The 15263-nt window shown below is 56.7% G+C and overlaps 1 protein-coding gene across 2 annotated transcripts; it reads left to right on the top strand.

Annotated features, from left to right (window-relative positions):
- The first annotated feature begins 1020 nt into the window (after positions 1–1020).
- On the top strand, positions 1021–6203 carry TRAPPC3 (trafficking protein particle complex 3). 2 transcript variants are annotated; one of them, XM_040651712.2, is made up of 6 exons: positions 1021–1095; positions 1997–2044; positions 3146–3243; positions 3442–3541; positions 3778–3960; positions 4562–6203. In XM_040651712.2, exons 1-6 carry the CDS (start codon positions 1054–1056, stop codon positions 4679–4681), a joined length of 591 nt encoding a protein of 196 aa, XP_040507646.1. In that variant the 5' UTR covers positions 1021–1053; the 3' UTR covers positions 4682–6203. The 2 variants fall into 2 exon arrangements, with proteins under 2 accessions (XP_040507646.1, NP_001008451.1); NM_001008451.2 differs by lacking the exon at positions 1997–2044.
- Positions 6204–15263: the final 9060 nt, after the last annotated feature.

Genomic DNA, 15263 nt, shown 5'->3' on the forward strand with positions numbered 1-15263 from the left:
GGACAGGGCTGCCCTCGTGCCACACAGCAGCACATGCAGCCAACGGGCACCGCGCCGATGTTTGCCCTGTGGTTTTCTCACACCACCACTCCCTCAAAACAAACCACGAGGTGATGGTTGGCACCTGGCAGCACCCGGTGCCCACTGCTCACACACTGCAGGTGGCACAGCTGCACCGGGATCCCAAAGAAGAGGAGATGTGCTTTTGGAACTGCCCCCGGGGTGGCACATCCTGCAGAGTTCCTCCGGTGCTTCTGCTCCTCGCTGCCCAGCTGGAAGCATCCATGCAAGGAATAACAACAGGCTGGGGGAGCACAACCCAGAGCTTCATCAGCTGGGTTAAAAATAGAGGAAAAAAGGCTGAAGGCTCCGGGAGAAGAGGCAGAACCTCAGCTTCACCTCCAGACTTGTTTTCCTTGGAGGGGCTGCAATAGAGTGGGGGGCACGGAGCCCCCCAACACCCGGAGCAGCTCCAACGGGTGAAGCACAAGGAGCTGAGTGCAGCGAGCACAGCCCAGCTCTGCCAAGAGCTTCACCTCCTGGAACGATGAGGCCCTTTCACGAGGGATTTCCCTTCCGATATGAAGTTATTCATCCGGAAACAAAAGAAAAACAACCCTAATTGCACATCACTGCTACTGCAGAGAGCTCCTTAGCGGCAGCTGGACGCCCACGGGCCCTGCACGGAGCTGAGCACTCGTTGGGGGCCGGCCTAGCTTCTCGCACAGCCCGAGCTCCTCCCCCTGGCAGCGCGCTCCCCCCCTCCGTCCGCCCGCACCGGCGCCTGCCGGGTGCGGAGTCAGCTGACCTGTGCCGCACGACGGGATTTGTAGGCGCCTCGCGGTCACGTGACGCAGGGCACGCCGGGAAGGATGACCCTCCCACCCTCTCCCATCGGACGCATGTGCACTCGGCGCGCGCGTTGCACTGTGGGGCGCGTAGTTCTGAGCCGGGGCGCAGCGCGGGCGGCGAAGCGGTGGGGACTACGAATCCCGTGGTGCTTTGCGGCGCGGTGCTGGCGGGCGGGCCGGGCGAGGCAGCGGGCCGGGCAGGATGTCGCGCCAGGCCGGCCGCGGCACCGAGAGCAAGAAAATGGTAACGGCGGGGCCTGGCGGGGCCAGCGGGTCCCTGTGCCGCCGGCGGGACTGTCCCGGAGGGCTCCGGCTTCGGGCCGGGGCGGGGGGTGCCGGAGGGGCCGGGCCCGGCGCAGGCCGCAGCCGCTCGTTGCTATGGCGCGGCCCGGGCTGCCCGCCCAGCCCCGAGCTCTGACAGAGGGCTCTTCAGTGCATCGCACTGCTGAAAAGATAAATAAGGGCAGCGTCCGAGGCGCTCGGATTCCGTTCGACCGCCTGGAAATGAGGAGACCGTTAGAAATGTTGAGAAACGCCGCTTGTCACAGCGCTGCGTTACAGGCAGTCCTATTGGGGCCCATGGCAGTGGGTGAGGGCTGCGAACAGCCCGACCTCCTCCGTCCCCTCCCGCCCCCTCCACCTTCCAGGCCCCGTCCGTACTAAAATCGCTTCAGTCCTTAACAACTGTTGACCCTTCTCTGCATGTCTGTTAAGTTTCCGTGCCAGCACAGTTAAATGAGACTTCCGCTTTGTCATTCTTGAGTGATGTGGGCTTAAGTAAGCTTTGTCTTTGCAGGACGGAGGCTGACGTGTAAGTAAAGCAAAGCAACACAAAGCCTGTGTCAATTCTACAACGGAGTAAAATGAGCAGGAGCCGCCCGGCTCCTTCCAGACCCTTGGAGTCACTCTTGGTGGCTGCTTGCTGTTGGCCTCGTGAATTACAATGACAAGATGGAATTCTCTGTCTCTTCTAACAAACCTGATCTGTGTCTGTTGAGTGTTGCAGTCTGGGAGTGACCGCTCCTCCTGTCTGTCTTGGCTTGGTGTGAACTTGTTTGGAATGATGTGCGATCAGTGTTGTCACTTAACTCTGATGTTGTCTCTTTTCCCTTCCTTCCTGCCTGCCTGCTGCTTTCATTCTGTAGTATTGGTATTTGCCATTCATTTCACCTTCTGCATCTATGCATCTCATGGTAGGTGATAGGCTTTTAATCCGAGAATAGACTTTCTCTAATGTTTCTGATTGCTAAAACCAAAAGCAGAAATGAAAGTTGAATTATGATGGCTTATTTGCTCCTGAACGCTTGCTTTGGATTCTGTGGAAAGCTGAAGTCTGTTGTAGCCTTTGTTTTGCAGCCATGTAATCACTGATCTGCTTCACGGCTCCCAAGGAAACGTGCTGTGAATCACAGGAGCTGTGGTGATGGCTGTGGAAGGAGACACGATCCTGTTGTGTCCTCTGCAGATCTGTGCAGAGTGCAAGTAATGTAGCTCCTAGCCCGGCACTGACAGCAGGAGTGCACAGTGTATCTGTTGACCTGACCTGGAACACTCCTTGCTCTTCCTCTTCTGGTTCTGAGGAGCTGATTTTAGTGTATAACTTATGTGCTTCTGTAACTTTCCAAGGCTGAGACGAGTATCACTTTTTCTTGGCAGCAGAATATAGTAGATCTGTGAATGGACAAGCACGTTTTGTCCTGCTGAAAAGACCAAAAATTAGGCCTGTCCAGTGTTGCCCATTTGCAGTGCATTTCTGAAACAGAGGCACAATCTGAGCTGCAGGCCCCTTCACCTCCAGGTCATGGACTGAAATAAATTCAGGTCCTTGGCAACTGCACGTTACGGCCTGGAGCTGATCAGTACCACGTGTGGGATGACCTGGAGGTGTCATTTCAGTTATCTGGGGGTGTCCTCATTAAGGCAGAGCAATGCTAAATAGCAGCTCGCAGGACATGCTAAAAATGGCTATGGAGTGTGAATAGCGTTCTGGTTTGCCTCTCCAGGTCAGCTGTGGGGCATGCTAATAGCAGTGCTTGGTGTGGAGAGAGGGAGAGAACAAAAGTGCTTGAGCGCTCTCTTGTTCCAAGCAGAAAGAGGATTTCTCTTTCCAAGGAGACTGAAGTTGCCTTGCCAAAATAAGAGCTGAGACCTCCTACTGTGCAGCAAATACCTTTGAGATGGCAGCTTTCTGTTCCCCTTCTCCAGGCCACCCGAAGCAGCGCCGGATGTAGATGCAGCAGTGCTCTGTCAGTTTTCATTTTGGCTTGTGCTAACTCCTTTTTACCTCTGCCTAGAACTCAGAGCTCTTCACACTGACGTATGGCGCTCTGGTCACCCAGCTGTGCAAGGACTATGAGAATGATGAAGATGTCAACAAGCAGCTTGACAAGATGTGAGTGAATCTGCTGTAGCAGAGCCTTGTAGGAGCTCAAGTTTGCTGTAGAAACGAGGCAGACTGCATTTTACTTAACATTACTACCCCCCAGATTTATGTATTTCTTTCTCCACTATTGTCTTCTGTAGATGCTAGTTGTTTTTCTGAAGCCACGCTCTCTAATCCATTGCCTGTTCCTCTTCTGTGCTCTCATAGGGGTTACAACATTGGAGTTCGGCTGATAGAAGATTTTCTGGCCCGATCCAATGTTGGAAGATGCCATGACTTCCGTGAAACTGCAGATGTTATTGCAAAGGTAATTGTCAGAGCCCAGCTTTGTCAGGTTGTTACTGCTGCTTGCATGTATTTCAGTGGCACAGCCAGTGTGTGCACGCAGGGTTTTATCATGTCCTCTCTGATGGGATTTCAGATGGGATTCTAGTATAAAGAGAGAAAGCAAATGGTGAGAAATATATTCTGAAATATATTTAGTAGATAGCCAATAACAGAGTGTAACTAGCATTCTTGTTTATGTTCTCTTTGACATAACAGATAGCATTTAAAATGTATCTGGGCATCACTCCAAGCATCACCAACTGGAGCCCTGGAGGTGACGAGTTCTCTCTGATCTTAGAAAATAACCCCTTGGTGGACTTTGTTGAGCTCCCCGACAACCACTCCTCTCTCATCTATTCCAACCTGTTGTGTGGAGTGCTGCGAGGTGCCCTGGAAATGGTGAGCCAACGTCTCTTTTCCAGCAGGATATGAATAGTCCAAGTATCTGTAGCACTGATAGGGTTAATTGGGCCATTGTATGGCAAACAGATATACAGGCATTGGATCAGAGAGACTATTGTGTTACAAAGAAGTAATGAAATAAAGAGCTTACCTGTGTCCTGGGCTCACAGACAGGGCTCCAAGAGGAGCAATCTCCAGGTAGAGATCCTTCCTCCTTGGGAGTCAGCCCTTAAATGGGGTCTAGGAGGTCACTCAGGTGAGATTGCATTCACCTGTGCCCCTGCAGCTGACTCAGCACTCGCCTCAGGTGGTCAATCAGAGGTTCAGGCTGTGATTCAACAGTTCCCATACAACCATGATCTCTGGAGGGACTTTGGGTTACTCTGTAGGCGTTTTGTTTGTCTAGGCAAGGTGCACACTGTCCACTGAAAGCCAAAATGTAGAAAGAAGGTGTGATCCTGAGAACTAGTACGTACTTCCCTAGAGCTCTGCATTGCACATCGTGTCCTCAGAGTCTCTAAGGCAGTGCTTCAAGATCAGGCAGGAAGCTGCTACTATAAAGGAGATAACAGCTCCGCTTTTCTCTTCCATCACCTAGGTTCAGATGGCCGTGGATGTAAAGTTTGTCCAGGACACACTGAAAGGGGACAGCGTCACAGAAATAAGAATGAAGTTCATCAGGCGGATTGAAGACAATCTTCCAGCTGGTGAAGAGTGAATTGCAACCCGGTCTCCTTTGGGGCTGGAGGGGACCAGCTGGTGTTGGCCATTAGCTTTCATCACAGATCTGTAGGGATCTAGTGCCCCTGTACGTTCAGACTGACTCACTGACTGTTTAAGATGTTATTATATTCTTCTACCGTTAGTTCTGTTTTCTGTAGAGGACAATTATCTAGTTGCTGTTTGTTTCACAGGTTCATTCTGAAGCTTTTTCATAAGGTGATGTCGTTTTCATATTCCCCTGGGAACTCTTTCTACACTCAGTTTCTAATTGTGACGTTTGGTTGTGCAAGAACTACTGCTCAGATTCTAAAAGACCTCCAGTCTGCCCAAACCTGAATCCAAGTTTTATAACTAGAATTGGAGACCTGAGGCATAAGAGCCCACTGACTTACTGTTAACTGCTGTCCTTAAAAAGGGTTGTTTAGAATTCATTCGGAGATAAGTGAATAGCATTTCTGTAGGCCAAAGTGGCTTTTGTAGCTGGTCCTAGTAAAATGCAGGCTTGACACGAAGGGGTAATGCCTGGCTTTTGGGGGAGGTCCTTTCCTCAGAGAGCAGCAGCATCACACAGCACTCAGATTCAGGAGACCCACGTGGTTCTTTCTGCTGTTTCTCTTCACGGCAGCATCGGTGAAAGCAGACTCAGCAACACCTTCCTCCAACAGGACGTTGTGTGTAGTCTCACCATTCCCCTCTTGGAAGGGCAGAGCCAGTAAATTGCATAGGAAAACCACTGAGCATTTTAGATGGGAGAAAGGAACTAGCAGCTATAACAGCATTGGTATTCTGCAGCACGCGCAGCCCGGGGGCTGTGTGCTGAGTTCACAGAACCAGAAACTCAGACTAACAACTGGAAGGTATTAAATGCGTTTCAGCAAGTATTGCCTGCTCTCCTGTTACAGCATATAAACACTGCACAATGTGGAGGAGGCGGTGGGGGGATATTCTTACACAGATGTTTAGGCTACAGCAGAATTTCCCACGTTACTTGAATTGGCAAGCTATGGCAGTCTGGAACACCTGCTGCTCTGCAGAGCAAAGGCATAAAGTAGTGTTCTATCACACAAAGCAAGGTGATGGGAAATCAGCTTCCTCCACAGTCCTATCCAGGCACAAAACAGTCAGACATTCAATTCTCAAATCACTTTACGTAGCATGAAGGCACAAACCCGCAGAGAGAGCTAGGAGCCTGAAGCTGTTAGCTCTGACTGCCACCAGAGGGGAGCCAGCAGGCTGGATACCTCTGTGGGTTTGTGCCTGAGTGTAAGGTGTGAGAGAAAGGTGCAGAGGAGGGCACGGTTCGTGCTGGCAGTTGCTGAGGTTCTCCAGGTGAACGCTGTCCTCGGGACACCTCACCCCATCCCTTTTTGCCCAAGGGAGTCCTTCAGCCAAAGGGTTTGGGTGTGGGGTTTGGGGTGCGTAGGTAGAAAAGCTCAGCTGTTTCTCACTGTTGACCATTAGGAATCATTTCAAGGCTGCATTTTCAAAGCTATTGCATTAAAAGAATCCCGATGTCAGCTGGTTTCCCTTTGCTTTTTTGGGGTCGGAGGGGCTGCAGCAGGCAGTGTGGGTGAGCCTTCCTGCCCGGTGATGGGAGCACAGCAGCAGGAATGTCTGCTGGGTGTGTGAAAGCTGCTGCTGGGAGGGATTGTGGCCGGGGGTGCTGCTGGGGGCAGCGCTGGGAAACCAGACAGTCAATGTTTGCTTGTTTGAGCAGCAGCCTTTTTCTGCCCCATGAATACCCATGCATGAACATCGGCAGAGACTGCTGTCAGCCCAAGGCTGTCCTACAGCTAGGAAATGCTATTGGTGATCGCTCACGGCAGAGAAAAGCCATCTGAGGGGGCTGCCGGGCCCCTTCCTGTACCCCCGGCACAGGCACTGCATTCAGCCACGTGGTGCTGTGAGTGTGAGCACACAGCGCAGAGTGGGATCTCTTCAGCAGCAGCGATTTGAGCCCTCCGAGCTCTGTCCGTTGTGCAGATACTCCCACGGAGCATCGCTGTGCTCAGCTCAGCCCTGGCCTGGAAGCCCCGCACTCACCGGCAGTGCGAGGGCAAAGGGTGACGGCGGGGCTCCGGGCAGCAGAATGGGATCGGAGCGGCGCAGCGCTGCAGCTCGGAGCTCGCAGAGGCTCCATCCCAAGCAGGAGGGCCCGGGGCCGGGCAGCAGAGCCGGCAGAGGGTGCTGAGAGCTCGCCAGCTCCGGCTCCTACCCGACTGCTCGCAGCGCGCAGCCCCGGGGGCTGAGGGTGCCATGAGCTGCTGCCCCTACAGCCGTCGTGCGGGGTCTGCAGCCCCGGCTGGCGGTTCGGGCTCGCTGCCTCGCCCCCCAGCTGCCCCCAGGCAGAGGATTTAAGCACGGTAGGGGTTGGCCCTGAGCCCCGGTGGCGTTGCGTTTTGGGACTGGGCACGGGCAGGCACAGCGCTCGGGGTCTGTGCCGCCTTCCATCCCATCCCGGGGTGGGGGGGAAGGACGGGGAGCAGATGAAGGCTTTGCACTGAGGGGCACCGAACCGTTTGTGCCAGGCACGGTGCAGCCGGGCACCCCGCCAGCAGCTCCTGTGCTGAAGGGGCTTTTCCCCTTGGCTGGAGCCGGAGAGCATCGCAGCATCACGTGCTGCCCGCTGGCCCGCAGCAAGAAGCGAGGCTCGTAGCCAACACAGCCCCAAAACACGCCCAGCACACCCTAAAGCAGCCGCTGGTTGTCCACACATCCCCTGGGCTGCTCCAGGGCAGGGGAGAGCTCAGCACCCTGCAGCCTCCTCACTGCTGCTGCAGCCCAGTGGGCCTCTCCGTGCACCCAGAAGGGGCACTGCGGTACTCACGTGGGGCCATCGTTCCTCCATCACTGAGCAGCAGGATGTGTGCACTGCAGCCCCACAGCGGTCCTAAGAGGGGCAGCTGGGGCAGAACCAGCCCAGGCCCTCTGGAAGAACAAAAAGCAGAAAAGGCATTGAGCAAATCAGAACTGTCTACTACCAAGTAGCTCACTGTAGGCAAGGGAGAACATGCAAAAAGCTCTGTTTGAAACCTACTAAATATTACCATGTGCTGTTTATAGGAAACAAATGGGGAAAGGCATGCTGCATCCATAAAAGCCCGAACATGGTTGGAGTTGGACTGAAGCCTTTCCACGGCTCTAGGTTATTGAATACCCTCCGCTTTCATGTGGTGCCAGCCCTGACCCCTGGACACATACCACGAAGGGGAAAGTTGACTTGTGGGAATAATAGACATTCCTGATGAGCGATTGAACCTGGCAGGAGGAGAGGCAGCTTTCGGCTCCTCGTAGCTGTGTGACATTCAGGATGACGATGGCAACGTGCAGACAAGAGGGGAGAGCATCCCAAGGGGAAGGACCAGGCAATGGGTCCCCTCTGCAGGGCCATATCCTGACCCCATGCCCAGCTCTGGGTGCTGGCAGTTGGATTTGCAGAGTTGCTGCATCGCTGCCTGGAAAGATCAGGAGCTTTTCCAGCTCTCCTCCTGCAGAGGAAGGGCCACGGGGCAGCGCTGGGCACACACTGCTGGTAATCCGTTTCCTCCTCTGCTCAGTGCAGGAGGGTTTTTGCTCCCAGCACTCCGGGCTCTGCTCCTGCTCCGCCACTGCTGGTGCAGGGACAGGGATCTCTCCGGGAGGGACACGTTTCCAGGCCGTTGTCCTCACTGCTGGGGCAGCTCCTGCAGCTGTCAGCCAGATGTGCAGTGCTCACTGGGGCTGCACAAAGGGACGTTTCCCCCAGCAGGGCTCGAGCACAGCGATGGCAGCTCCCCAGCAGGGTGTCACCGTGCAGCCCAGGAGCTGTGGGCAGCACTGAGCAGAGCCCACCCTGCTGCATCCAACCCGGCACCCCTGGGTTAAATCTGCCCTCCAACAGCTCAGGGTTGGGATGTCTCAGCAGCACCCGTGGAGAGGTCTCCTCCCCAAAGCTGCCCGCCATCCCCATGCATGGGAACACGGCACCAGCACTGGTGCCAACAGGTGGCAGTGGGCTCCCAGTGGGCTCCTCTTTATGGTTTGGGGGTTAGTTTGATGTCAATGCCAGCTCCCAGCACCGCAGCCCAGGATGTCAGGATGTGGTCCGACCCCAACCCCAACCCCATCCCCATCCCATCCCACTGCGGTGAGCAGCTGACCGCGGTCAGACCCGACCCGGATGGCTGCGGCGGAGGCCTCCAAGCAGTTAAGTGAACAGAGAGAGGAGAACAACCATGTGAGCATTGAACAGCACTCCCCTCCCTGAGCAAAGCACAGCCCCAAAGCTTTCATCTCAGCCCGGAGCCCACTGACATCCCCGCACGCTGTGCCCGGCCGAGATGTGGGAATGCACTCAGGGAAAGTGCTCAGCAGAACAATGTCCTTTTTCGTTTGTTTTATTTTTATTTCAGCAAAACAATATTGGTTTTGCTTTAATTAGTGCCGGCGCTGACATCCAAAGGCTCAGAGGGTTTGCTGGGCTCGGGGCTGCCCTGCCCCAGGCTCTGGCTCCATGACCCTGCACCCCACGGTGAGCACCCCGTGGGCACCCCCTGCCCATCCCCATGCTCAGTGCCTTGGAGCAGCCGCATTACTGCTCCCCACAGCAGCCAGGCAGTGCTGGGAAGGCGCTTGAGCAAGGGGGTCCCACGGAGGGGAGCTGGCCATGGCCCCTGGAAACCCGATGGATTCCCTGAGTGCGGAGCACTGGGATGTCCTGGTCGGACCTCTCCCTGCCCAGCACACAGTAGAGAGGCAAGGGGCTGCCCTGGGATCCAGCACCCCCCAAGCTCCCACAGCCTCCCACCCTGGGCTCCAGCATCCCCCCGTCCTACACTTCTGCATCCTTCAGTCCTGGGCTCCAGCATCCCCTGTGTGCCAGCATCCCATGGGCACTGACATCCCTTGGGCTCCAGCATCCCATGGGCTCCGACATTCCATGGGCATCCCATGGGCAGCAGCATCCCATGGGCATCAAGCATCCCATGTGTGCCAGCATCCCATGTGTGCCAGCATCTTACGTGTGCCAGCATCCTATGAGCTCCAACATCCCCTGTGTGCCAGCATCCCATGGGCACTGACATCCCTTGGGCATCCCATGGGCAGCAGCATCCCGTGGGCATCAAGCATCCCATGTGTGCCAGCATCCCACGTGTGCCAGCATCCTATGAGCTCCAACATCCCCTGGGCACGAGCATCCCTCAGGACTGTGCATCCCTCAGGACTGTGCATCCCCTGCCCCCATGCTCTGGCATCCCCCATCCTTCTGTCCCACCCCCACCCCCCCCCCGCAGCCCCCTGCCCCTCCCCACCCATGGCTGTGCCGCAGTGCCGGGGAGCGCAGCGTTAACACGGAATGAGGAAGCGAGGAGTGGGCACCCGGCATGGAGACAGCTTGGCACGGGCTGTGGAAAACGGAGGCCTAGAGAAATGTGACAGCAGGCTGGACTCGCTCGCGGTACCACACAGGCGTAGTTAAGCCTTCAAGCCTGCCATTGTTCTCCCCTAATTATTCCCACTCCCTGAGTATTACACCCCATAATTCAGGAAAGCTGAGTAATGGAAGAAACAACAGCAATTTTAATCTCTCAGTACCGGTGGTCTCCACCAAAAAAATGCTTTCAAGAACTTCTGTGGTCGCGACTTCCTCCGGTTGGTGGGCAGTGAGGGGAGGGAGCGTCGGTCACCGCTCCGGGAGCAGCACCGGGGAGTGGGACTGCGTGGGACCCCAATGGCGCCGGGAGAGCAGAGCTGGGAGAGCCCCACAGGTACTGTGAGCCCCGCATTGGTGGTGGGGGGTGCAGCCCTATGGGGAGTGAGGGGAGATGCTGGGGATGTGGGGTCGGATGGAGATGGGGATGTGGGGTTGGATGGAGATGGGGATGTGGGGTCGGATGGAGATAGAGATGTGGGGTCGGATGGAGATGGGGATGTGGGGTCGGATGGAGATGGGGACATGGAGACAGCCAGAAGTAAGGATACGGGGACAGCTGGAGCTGGGGGTGTGGGGATCAGATAGAGCTGTGGACGTGGGGTCAGACAGAGCTGGAAATGTGGGGACAGCCAGAACTGAGGATACGGGACCAGCTGGAGTTGGGGATATGGGGACAGCCGGAGCCAGGCACGAACCCGCCCTGTGCCACCAGCATTTTATCTCCTGCTCATGGCTGAACTGCAGAGCAAAGAACCGGGCATCCTGGTTTTGGTCAGAGAATGTTTTCCTTAATAGGAACACTCCTCTCCCTCGAAATGCTTTTGTTGTTTGGCACGAGCTCAGCACGTCTGTGTTGGTGAGTGAGATTTGGGGGCCCACGGTGGCCACAGAGCGAAGGCAATCCCAGTTGGGCTGCAGGAGCCTGGGGGCAGTGGGACCCCACGCCATCCCCATACTGCTGCAATGGGAGTCGCAGTGCTCACGGCATGGGGTTGGGGCTGGGAGGACTCAAACGAGATGGTCTTCTTGGTTTTTGCAACCTTAATGATTCCTTAGTGATGCAACCTTAGTTTGCAACCTTAGTGATTCTATGAAGGTCCCTTTCAACTGATTCTATGAAGTGCACTCAGCTATCTCAGCAGGTTGCCCATCAGTGATATTCGGGGCTGCCCAAAGCACCAAACGTGCCCAGGTCTTCCTGCAGGCACAGCAGCTAACGAACCCGCAGTGAATTCAAACAAGTGTTTTCCCTTCTGTTTGATGTTTCTGCAACAGCAAAGCTCGGGACAAGTGAAGAAGCGGTGCACGAGGCCAAGCAGGGAGAATCACAGCCCAACCCACAGGGCTGGTAGCACTGTGCATTGCAGCCAAGCAGATGGAATGGGTGCTTTTGGGACCTGGAGTTCAGCATCAGCTCTCAGCCAATGGTTTCATTTGGGCCACACGATGCTCAGCTCACCGCTGTGCTTAGAGAACACATCCCTGCCCCGTGGACATCCAGGGTGACGGCTGGATGTGCTGTGTGACAAACCAGGAGACAGGGAGGGCATGGGGACAGGGAGAGCATGGGGACAGGGAGGGACATGGGGACAGGGAGGGCATGGGGACAGGTAGGGCATGGGGACAGGGAGGGCATGGGGACAGGAAGGGACATGGGGACAGGGAGAGCATGGGGACAGGGAGGGCATGGGGACAGGTCACCCCGCAGCCACCCATGGGGCTTCTCCTAATGGCACGTGGCTCAACCCGGTGCATCCTCACTGCATCCAGGACAGTCGCTGCCCCTCTCCATGTCCCAAAGCCCACCGTCCCCGCGGTGCCCGGCGGTGGCACGGGGTGACCCGAGCGGCGGAGGGGCGCGTGCTGCCTCTGTGTGGTCCCCGGCCATCTGGAGGTACTTACAGCAATCCTGCAGCAATCGTGAAAAGATCAAAACTCGTCAGGCCAACCTTGAATCCCAGCGCATTTTTGGCATTTTTGAGGACTGGTGTCTCAAACCTGGCGGGGGGGGGGGGGGGGGACGTGGTTGGCATCACCATGAAACCTCAGCGCAGCCCCCGAGGATGCTCTGCCCCACGTCTGGATGCAGTGGGCACTCACAGCCCCTTCCCTGCAGGGGCACGAGGTCTCTGCACAGCACTGCCCAGCGGTTAATGACTGACCAACGCCCTCAGCCCTGCACTGAGCTGCTCCGAGAGGTGTGGGGCTGAGCATCGTCACCTCCGTCCTTATGGGGATGAGCAGCGGGAGGAGGCAGAGCACAGCCAGCGCTGCTGAATGGCTCAGCCATGGCAGGAGTGGGCTCTCCTGGCTGTTCCCCTGCGCTGCCTGGAAAGGGGCCACGTACTGCTTTACAACTAAAATAACACATTATTTCATGCAGGGCCAGAGCTGCCGGAGGGGGGCCATCGCTGCGCTCCTGGCAGTGCGGGCACAGCGGTGCTGGGGGAGGAGGGCATCAACAGGGGCTGCTGTGTCCCCAGGTCACCTGTCCCCATCGGGGCTCACTTTTTCCCCATGACCCCCCCAGCCCTGCACCCATCTATGGGCTGGGACGAGCTCCGTGTGGTGCTGCCCCATGCCATGTTCTAGGCACAGCAATGCCCGTCCCACTGCCCGGCTTCCCATGGGAAAGGGGGGCTGTGCCGTGCTCCAGGCTTCCCGTCGCAGGGAATTCAATGGGTCGAGCCCATGCCCCACTCACACACTGCACCGTCTGCTTCAGGTCCCATTGAAAAGGGCCCATTCCGCCCCTGACCCGTTGACAGCCCCAACAATAGCGGGGCAGATAAAAATCACAGAGCAACAAGTGCATTTCCCTGGGCAGTGCTGCTCACAGTGGAACCCAACGGGGCCGGGGCTGAGCTCTGCCTGACCTCAGCACCTCTGTGCACCCCAAAAGCACCCACAGCTGCTGGTGCTGTGGGGCAGAAGGGAGCACAGATCCCAGCTCTGTGCTGCAGCCGGACCTCCTTGGAGAGCGACCCCCATAAAACGAAGCAGCAGCTGTTCACAGCATAATAAAACATTATTTTCTTTTCTCTTTTAAAGCTAGCTTACTGCAGAAAGGTTTCAGCAGCACAGCGGCCCGCCAGGAGCAGCAAACCCATCACAACGACGCTTTGGGCAGCTCAGTGCCCTCACCCTGTGGGAAGGGCTCCCAGCACCTATGGAAGCACAGCTGGCTGTGCAGCACAGACCCGCTGAGGTCCCCATCGTGAGCAGGAGCACCCACAGGGATGCAGCTCCGCTCCCCGGCCCCGGAGGCAGATTTACAAGCCAGCAGCCAGGGGTGTTTATGGTGGGCTGGAATGCGTGCTCCGAGCACGTGATGAGTTTACAACGTGCCAACATGTGGATTTATTTCCAGCCCGCTGGCAGTGAGTTAATCACAGGAGGCGCAGGGAGAGGTGACAGGGAGAGGTGGCAGTGGGGACATGGGGTGATGCCGTGGGTGTTCACAGGAGCAGCTCACCCCTGGAACAGCACTAAGGCATCGCCAGCAGCATCCTGCAGCAGGGTTTGCGTGTGCCTGCTTGGAACTCACAGTGCTGAGTGGCAACGTGGGTCACTTCACCCCCTGTGCCCACCCCACTGGGCAGGGATGCTGAGCAGCGCTTCCTTCTGCCATCCCATGGGGTGAGGATGGACTGAAGGGCAGCAGCGGCCACTGTGGTCCCTGTACTCCCCCCGGGCACAGCCCACAGCCCACAGTCCCCACCGCATGGCTGCTGCAGGAGAGGTTTAACCTCAGCTTCTCCTCTGCTTGGCACCCACTGTGCTGTTCCCAAACGGGGGCTCGAGGCTCCCACCTGCGCTGTCCCTCTGCAGCACAGGGAGCCTTGGAAATGGGAGGCGAGTGCAGTTTTTCCATGCATATGTATATAGGAGGGGAGCCAGCTGCCAAAGTAAATACAACCCTTCCCTTTCCAAAAATGTCCTCCAGGAATTGTAAAGGATCCTGGAGCAAGCATTCTGTCTCAGATCCTTTGTGCACATAAACCAGCTTCGGTGGAGCTCTGGCAAAAGCCGCGTACCGAGAGGGTTATTTTTATGACAGGCACCAAAGGCTCTGGGAGTCGGGCACAGCCACGCGCACCCTGCACAGAGAAACAATCCCAGTAAAGAGCTTTATAGCCACTGAGGAATGTGGAACCTCCACCAGCCCGGCCGGGGCTCGCAGAGCTAATTGCTTTGGGATTTGCTCTTTGGGGGGGTCGAGTCTCCGCGGTTGCAGGCTCGGAGGGTCCCAGCTGCCCCTGCGGTTCATTAGGATGCTGAGCGGGGACGGGGGATGCTTTGAGGAGGGCGGCACCGTTTGTGGGGTAAGGGAAGGAGCCGTGTGGCTCCCGCTGCCTTCTCCTGTTACAGCCCCGGGCTGAGCCCCCCAGGGCAGGGGGTGCTGCTGGGGACCCCCGGGTGCTGCGCTCCGGGCATCGCCGCGCTCATCGCAGCCGTGTTTTCTTTGCTGATCTTTCCTTGCTCATTTAAGTGACTTTGGAAAATGGGATTTTGGCTCTTAAATCGTTCAGGGGCTTTTGAAAATTTGACTCTAAATACTTTCCGAAGTGCATTTGTATGAAGTAATTCTCTCCAACCTCCCACAGTGGTAGTCAGATTGCATTTAATCCATCACTGAATGTTCCCGAAGGCTGCGAGTTGGCTCCACGCGGCACACGGAGCCGCGGCTCCGCCGGCACTGCGTTCACCCCAGGGCTGCTCCCACCTGCTCAGGGATGCACCAGGGCCGTGCCCTCCCTTTTCTCACCACGGACAGGGGGCTGGCAGCGGGCACAGTGCTGCGCTCCCCCCCCCACGGAGAGCATCGTCTGTGCCATGCAACCCAACCCAGCGCAATGGCGCGGCACGCAAGCAGCAGGGCTCTGTGTCACCTGCTGTGGGGACACACTGAGCAGCACGGCCAATGGTTTGGGGTGAGCAGAAGCGTGCCTGGCCCCCATTCCCGGCCCCCATTTGCCCCAGGAAGGCACACAGTCCCCCCCCGCAAATGCCACAGCTTTTCCTGCCGAGCGCTGCAGGCTCGTTTTCAGAGTGCAGCCACCCGCCTGGTGGAAACATGGAAACGATATTCCAGTGCGCAGCACTGATTTGATTACGTCCGTGACCCACCGAAATTAAGTTAGGGCTGAAAACAGCCCTAGAT

Source organism: Gallus gallus, chromosome 23 (assembly GCF_016699485.2).
Source record: "Gallus gallus isolate bGalGal1 chromosome 23, bGalGal1.mat.broiler.GRCg7b, whole genome shotgun sequence".
Lineage (NCBI taxonomy): Eukaryota > Metazoa > Chordata > Aves > Galliformes > Phasianidae > Gallus > Gallus gallus.